This window comes from Diachasma alloeum, unplaced genomic scaffold, assembly GCF_001412515.2.
Source record: "Diachasma alloeum isolate Michigan unplaced genomic scaffold, Dall2.0 Dall_scaffold_00359, whole genome shotgun sequence".
Lineage (NCBI taxonomy): Eukaryota > Metazoa > Arthropoda > Insecta > Hymenoptera > Braconidae > Diachasma > Diachasma alloeum.
In genome coordinates this window covers 688,136-696,199 of record NW_021680498.1, presented here as the reverse complement: position 1 = coordinate 696,199, position 8,064 = coordinate 688,136, and the positions used below count along the sequence as shown (strand labels likewise).

At 35.9% G+C, this 8,064-nt stretch overlaps 1 protein-coding gene across 1 annotated transcript in view; it reads right to left on the bottom strand.

Moving 5' to 3' along the window:
• Positions 1 to 2,269: 2,269 nt before the first annotated feature.
• LOC107041188 (pyrokinin-1 receptor-like) overlaps positions 2,270 to 8,064 on the bottom strand; it is a 30,068-nt gene continuing 24,273 nt past the window's right edge. The window contains exons 2-3 of the mRNA XM_015261627.1: positions 3,800 to 4,023; positions 2,270 to 2,983 (exon numbers count right to left, since the gene is read on the bottom strand). Coding sequence (XP_015117113.1) covers positions 2,270 to 2,983; positions 3,800 to 4,023 — 938 coding nt within the window. The remainder of the gene's footprint in view (positions 2,984 to 3,799; positions 4,024 to 8,064) is intronic.

Below are 8,064 nucleotides of genomic sequence, written 5' to 3'. Positions count from 1 at the left end.
TGTCACATTCCTAAAACTCGCTTTTCAACATCACTCCAACGGAGAGATCTCGATCCCCATAATCAGCGGAGTAAATAATTCCAGGAAGTAGTTATTAACCGGTCAGACAGCAGTTCAAGAACACCTGAGTTATTTAAACTACTTGAATATTCACAAATATTTGCAAATCGCACTGGCCTTCATAGCTCACTGCAGCACAGGCGTACGAGACAAGAAGGGAGATACATAATGTTGCGAGGTAAACAGCATAAATTCCAAAAAAGATCAATTAAGAAGGGAGAGGAAAGAAAGAGAATAAAAAAAGCAGAGGACAGAGCGGAAAACTATTTAAAGTAGCTCTACCCTTACGGTAAATTCAAAGATTAATTTCTAATTTTTTTCTCAATTTAATTATCGTTTTGGTTTTTCAATAAGAAGTTTTTAAGTGATAAAGAATAATGAATACAGATCGAATGCATTCAAAGGAAAGATAGTTAATCATAATACTACTCCCTCTCCGTGTGGCGGTGGACATGCTCCCATACAGACATTATCGCCAAGCTTCATATTTTTACCTCTCAAGCCATTCTACATAATTTCCAATAAAAATTAGAGAACGTGAAAATTGGACGACTGCAATGCTTTCATTCGGAAGCAAAAAGTTCATTGCCAAAAAATTCCTTCAAACATTCTGGAAATTTCCTCTTCTCTTGTCAAGAGACAGTCCTCATTCTTTCCATTCATTCCTTCGACCGCTTTTTTTCTTCCCTCGAATTACGTTCTCCCTCCACTCAAGGATTACTCAATCCCCGCACTTTGAGCTAACAAGGTCAATATGCACCTGTTTGTATCGGCTGTTTTGCACGCTTGTACAGTTTCAGATTTACATGCAGAAGTATTACGGTAATGCAGTCTATTTTTACGCACAATGTTTTATGCTTTGTGAGTTGAATTCCTAGACTAAAAGTGAAACGTTTTAATGCACAATCATTTGAATCGTTGATGAATTTCGTACGTTTGTGGACTGTACGCTTTTGAATTGGATTTCATGTTCAAGAACTTTGCATTTTGCACAGAATTAGGGAGTATAATGCAGCTGTGAAGTGGTTAACGTAGGCATGAATATTCAGATATTGTTTTTGATAATTAACTGTAGTTATTTTTCGCTCCATTTTTTCGGTTTTAGGCGATGTCGTAGGATGTGTGGACGAATCCACTCGTTGAATTGATATAATAGTTAGGGACATGCGACTGGATACATTGTTCCACTGATTTCCGTGCATGTACGTTCTAGAAAATCCGATAATTTTCTCAAATTTTCGAAAAGACGGAAGAGTTTCCGGTAAAACCGGAGAATTTTCTTGAAAACCAATGAATTTTCATGAATTTTCAGGAAGAACGAAGAATTTTCTCGAATTTTTCAGACAGCTGGAGAATTTTCTCAAATTTTCTAGAAAACCAATGAATTTTCATGCATTTTCTGTAAAACCGGAGAATTATCTACAATTTTCTAAAAAGCTGGAGAAAATTCTTGAATTTTCTGAAAAATCACAGAATTTTCTCTAATTTTCCAGAAAGCTGGAGAATTTTCTAAAATTTTCTAAAAAAATGGAAAATTTTCTCGAATTTGCCCGAAAATTTTTCCAAATTTCGACAACTGACGCCGGCGTTTAGGGTTAACTCTGTCAAAATGTGAGCCCCACCATGAAATTAAGTATATGCCCCGTCAAAAAAGTTTTTAATTTTTAAAATTATTATCCGTTTCAGCTTTCAGCGCCATTCTAAAACCAAACGCGTAATCCATCCACAAGCCAATGATATCAAGTGTATAATGCATCACTGATTAAACATCAGAGGATTAAATTCCTTCAACTCTCCAATGAATTTATTGTCTGTTCATGATCATGAAACACTGAAAAATGTGTGAAAATTGTTCGCGTGAATCTGAAAATGTACGAGAGTGTCAAAAACCCTCCAGACGTGATTTCAGGGTTGATTTCAGTCATTTCGGAAAGAAATGAAATCGATGACATCAAGTGGTTTGCATTCTGACGATTTCATAGATTCGAAATAAGTGATTTCAGAGGCAATGAAATAATTGAAATCACGACGAATAAAATTCGTCGCATTCTCTTACAAAACATTCACTCATGTTAACTCACTTCGCCCTGATTTCAAGACTTCAGCGATTTTTCGAAGATGACTTCAAAGATTTCAGTAATTTCACACGATTTCAGGGAGACGTCGGGAGTGCGCCCCTCGCTCCAGATGCAAATACTCTACAATTTCCTCAAACAAATCTGTGCTCTTTGGCGACATAACACGTCGTCATAGAGTACTCCTCACGTTTCCCCTCAAAATCCGTGATTCCCTCCCCAAAACCGGCAGTTGTGGAGTTGAATTTGAATACTTTTTTGCCGGGAATCCACTTGAAAAATCTCCACCACTTTTTCCTCCTCACTTCCGTCGTTCTCATCAATCCCACATAACTCTCTCTACTCCGTTTATCATTCTCATCATTTTTGCAGTCATTCTTCGTCGCACTTCGGTTATTCCGGCCGAGCAGAGGGTCGCCATTCCGCAGTTGCAAGGAAACTTTATCCTTCGGGGAAGACGAGAATTGCGTCAATTCCGATGTTTCTGTTCTGTTTGGAGTTACTCTACCCCTTGACTCTTTACCACTTAGTTTTATCGTTGGAATACGTTTCACCGAGTGGCGATTCCCATAGTCACTTAGCCCCAGTGACCGAGAGCCCTCGCTGGACTCGACAGCTGCTGTAACTTCAGATTGACCTGGTAGGGAAGTGCTTTGTCGAAGGCTTCCCTCCCTCATTGAATTGCCCGAACAATCGGAGCTTTCTTGTGGCACTGCTACTCCGTAACCAATGATACGCGAACCGAAAACACCTGCTGCTCTTTGCTGGGATCTCGAGAGACTCGAGTAGGATCGCTGCTCCGGTTGGCTGGAAAATGATGAGCCACCACAGCTTGTTGCTAGGGTTTCCTGGGGACATTCAAGTTGTGAGTTCAAGAATACGGAGGGGTAATTCTGTTTTGGCTTGGGTTTAGTGTCTTGCGGAAGTACCGCGGAGTACACTGAGAGAAAAACGACAAAGTTCCCAAACAAGTCTTACTTGTGTCGAGAAAACAGTTTTTTCAAAATTATCAAAAAAGGATTTTTTTGTGCCAAACATGCGGAGGGTGCGCTGGAATGAAAAATTTTTGTCGCAAAAATAGATTTAGTAGTTCAAAAAAAATTTCATTCTCTGTACACGCAAGAAATGTCATTTCTAGCACTACTTTCTAATTATTTCACTATTATTTCACTAATGTCATTTCTAGCACAATGTAATTTCTTCGTTATTCGATACTTGTTTTAATCATAAGGATTACTGAAAAAAAATGAAACAAATCAAAATTGACATAATTTGCAAAATTCAACTTTTTCACCTTTTTTCTTCGCAAACTCGTTATTATGAGCATCTAAAGATCGAAATAAAATTTTCACTAAAAATATTCTTATAGGCAGTAAAAAACAAAAAAATTTGACGCTTAATAAATCAAAATTGAATGGATAGAGCTCGAGTTATTGAAACAGAACGGTAAAACGAGAAAAAAATCATATTTCCAAAATGGGCTGCCGAGAAAATCTAAAAAATTTGAGAGATAGTTGAAACGAAGGGGTTGAACCAGGGCTGGACTCTTGTCAATAATCAATACGAGAAATTTAGAGGAATTGATTGAACGGCGAACGCATTGACGAGGGAAGAGCAAAGGGTGCAGAAGGTTTCGGTAATTGAATTGCATCGAAGAGACTCACCATGAAAGCTTCCCGGAATTTATGTGACATGATATTGTAGAGAATGGGATTGATAGTGGTTGAAACGTAGTACAGGACTCCTGAGATGTACGTGAAGATGTAATAGAGAACCTCGAACCACTTGGTTTTCGAGGAAATGCCATCTGTTTCTGTCCCGTAGATGGCTATCAGACGCTGCACGTGGAAGGGGGCCCAGCAGATGAAGAATGCGATTACAACTGCAACTGAAGTACAGAGTCAACATGAGTCAAATGATTGTTTAACAATTTTTGTCGTTTTACGTTACGGATTTTCTCATTGAGATTTTCACTGGAATTTCGTCCACTCGAGATTTGTCTCGATTGAGAGGGTAGGAGGGTTGAAAAAAACCTGTCGACATGTCTGTAATTCATGTTTACAGACACTTTTCAAATATTTCTGGGACAGCGCGACGTAATTCAGTAGCGAAGCGGTAAACCGTGTTAAGTCGTTCTCGACTATTGGCCAGTTTTTGACGAATATCTCGGAATCTAAAAGAGATAGAAAATTTTTTGTCATGACCTTTTTTGTAGAGCCAATTGAGGGGTATAAAAGAGGTCGTGAAGAAAATTTAGCTATCTCTCTTAGATCTCGAGATATTCAGCAAAAACTGACCAAAAGTCAAAATCGACCCGGTTTACCGCTTGCAGAGTCTAGCAGCTCTGAGACTGATAAAATAGCCGATAATACCTGATGAAGATATTTTTCTGCTATCGAAAAGGCAATGGACATGGAAATGTATGACGAACATATATTTCGCACTCCATTCAATTACGGACCACCCGGAAATTTGAAAAATCTTAAATTATGGGGTCGAAATATTTTACGAATTCGGTGATAAATGATTTGGATTTTTTTAACGATGTTTCGACGGTTGAAAATTGGAAATTTCTGTTGAAATTACTTGGTGTCATCAAATCTTTGCATAATAAAAAAAGAGAAAAATTTTTCTCTCAGCCAATCTTAAGAAATACGGGTGGGCGGTACAGGCACCGGCTACCCTATGGATTTATTACATTTCCAACAAAGATACTTCTGAAATGATTAAAAAAATCCAATCAAGAGTTTTATTTGATTCAAAGACTTCAATTTAAAGAGTAAAACATCGAGTCGTGGGAAAATGACAGAGGTATTTACGTTTATTATATTTTTGAAATGATATAAAAATTTCAAATCATGAGGTTTCTGTGATTCAAAAGCCTCATTTGTCTGGATGTGTATAATGAGAGTAAAAAATTGAGTCGCGGGGAAAATATGAGAGGATTTGTATTTATTATGTTTTTGGAATGATATAAAAATTTCAAATAATGAGTTTTCTGTGATTCAAAGGCCTAATTTCCCCGGAGGCGCAGGATAAGAGTGAAAAAAATCGGGTCGCGAGGAAAGTGAGAGATGTATTTAATATGTTCATTATATTTTTAGTCGCCAGATCTCTGTCAATATTTAATCAGGATTTCTACGCTGAAAACGTAGAAGCTTCCATTCGTCGCTTAAAAAAATATTTTTTTTACGGACAGAACAGAGCATAAACAGCAATGCTCATGATATCCTTGAGTGATTCTCCTGGAAAAAAGGTTGGAAAGATTTTTTGCAGAAAATTTTCCTGGTTATAGAAAACGTTCTTTGATTCTCAGTGCCATCTATTACGTTGATAATTCGACAATCAATAGGATTAATTATTTCTGTAAAAAACGCGGCACCACTTCCTCAATGAATTTATTCAAGTTGAATAATCGGTTGAATGCAAATAGTTTATTTAATGAAATGAGAGATATTCTGTAATCATTAATCTGGTTTTAATCAATTTTTTACTTGAATTCATAGAACAAACAGTAGTTGTTTTCCATATTGAGAATGAAGAAGCATTTTGATATCTGGAAAAAAAAATATTGTCTCTCCAACCGAAGAAATTCAAACAGATGCGGTTGTGGGAATAAAATAGAATTAGATTCATAGTCTTCGTATGCATTGTTAAAATTTTTTATCGAATTTAATTACCACTTAAATTTTAAGGAATTTCGTAATCGTAAATTTAGAATTTTGTGGAAAAATTAAAGAGAACTGTAAATTTCAGTTCCTTTTTTCCCTGAAAATGAATAGAAAACCAGACAATTACAGTTAATATTTTTATTTTTTTATTTTTTCTATTTCATTGGTTTTATCGAAGCAATTCTCAATTTGAAACCCCTCCTCTAGCCTGCCACCCCTCCTTTCTTTTTCCTCTCATAAATTACAGTTAATATATTCTTAAATTTTCAGGACACTGACACTGAATGCGATTTAGGGGAAAAAATTATGAAATTTCAGATTTCACTGAAAATTCGATGTAGTTCGGCACTGAATATTCATATTAAAGTAGCTCTACCCTTACGGTAAATTCCAAGATTATTGAAAACTGCAAAAAAATTGCAGAAAACTCGATTAGATTAGAAATTCTAATTTTGTTCTCCATTTAATTATCGTTTTGGTTTTTCAAAGATGAAATGTGTAAAAATCAGGATTTAATCCAGTGGATTATGTGAAAATCAACATTTTCATTGTAATCAAAGATTAAAATCTGAATTTTATTTCATTAGATGTGAAAAAATGAAGAATTTTATTGACACCTCATAAAAAATAATCCACCGTTTTGCAAACAAGTTTTATAATTTATTTATAAGAGGGAAATATTTGAAAAAATATCAATATTTGCGAAATTTAATGTATTATATAAAATTTAAAAACTGAAAATATCCAAAAGTACAGCGTAGCCCGGCCGAAGGGTAGAGCTACTTTAAATTGGAAATTCAACTAAATTAAGGAATTCTCGTCTTTACGCTCCTTAAAATTCTGGAATCTTACTGAATTTTCAGTGAAACCTGAAATATCATGATTTTTTCCCCTAAATCGCATTCACTGTCACTGTCCTGAAAATTAGTAGTCAATTGTCCATGAAATTTCTTTTTTTTCCAACAGTGGGTCTATTGGAAAAATATGATAAGATTAATTATCATTACAAAAAAATCTGTCAGCGCTCCTTCAACGAATAAATCCATGTTAAATAATCGACTCTATTCAATTCAGTAGGAGACATTCTGTAATTATTCATCCGATTTCAATGAATTTATTGCTTGAATTAATGAAATAAACGCTTTCAATATTGACAACAAAAAACGTGTTTCTGCATCCGCAAAAAACATTGCCTCCCCAACCGAAAAGAGACAACTGAAAATAATTTTCCATATGGCCGAAAGCTTTGTCGTATTGAGAATTTATTTCCTCTGTCAGTTGCGATAGAAGTGTATTTTGGGATGAAAGGCAATTACAGTCAAAGGCTTTCATGTTATCAGTGGGAAGAAATATCTCGAACAAAGAGACAATTTTATCACCAGGCGAATACGCCAAATGGAAATACGTTGAAGCGCTTAGTCAAAATAGAGCTCCGTTTGTGGATTACGCAAACTCATGGTGAAAATAAAAATTGACATTTCATGCCTGAGGCCGAGCTGGAGCTCTCACAAACGCCAATATTTTGTGTCTATAGATAACTGAGACGTTTGTGAATTGATTTTAGATAGTGGGGAACTTGCATGATTTGGAAATTTAAATAAATTAAGGAATTCTCTAGTGGTGTCGCGAGACGCGGGAGGAACGAGACAAACGAGACAAGAGACATGGCGAGACGAGAGATGAAATTGCTCTCGTATCGACCCTTTCCGTTAACAGTAAAAAATCATTTTCTCGAATTCTAAGAGACATATTGCCATTTGGAAAAGATATTTGGAAAACCAATGAAATCGTCTCTGTAGCGAACTATTTTATTCAATTTTTTTCAATGCATTTATAATATTTTTTTCTATGAACAAAAGTTGTAGATGGAAATTTTACATCCAACCGATTCAATCATATTAAATCATCTCGTTTATCGACAAAATTTTCCCCAAAAATGTTGAAATTATTACTAATAAATTCAATTGAAGGCCCGAGTTGTAGACCCGAGTTTGTAGCAGCGATGTCAGACAAGATATGAATGTTTTTTTGAGCTCAAATGAAAGAGCGGGTCGAGAAATGGCGTGCAGAAGTCTTTAAAGATGACAAATCTCTCTAAAGATGATGTCTGTTTTCAATTGAAAAGCGCAATTGTGACAACATTTTCCAGTGGGTTCTAGGAGTCTCCCCTGGTTCAACACCATCTTTAGAGGTCCTAGCACGCCATTTCTCGACCCGCTCTTTCGTTTGAGCTCAAAAAAACATTCATATCTTGTCTG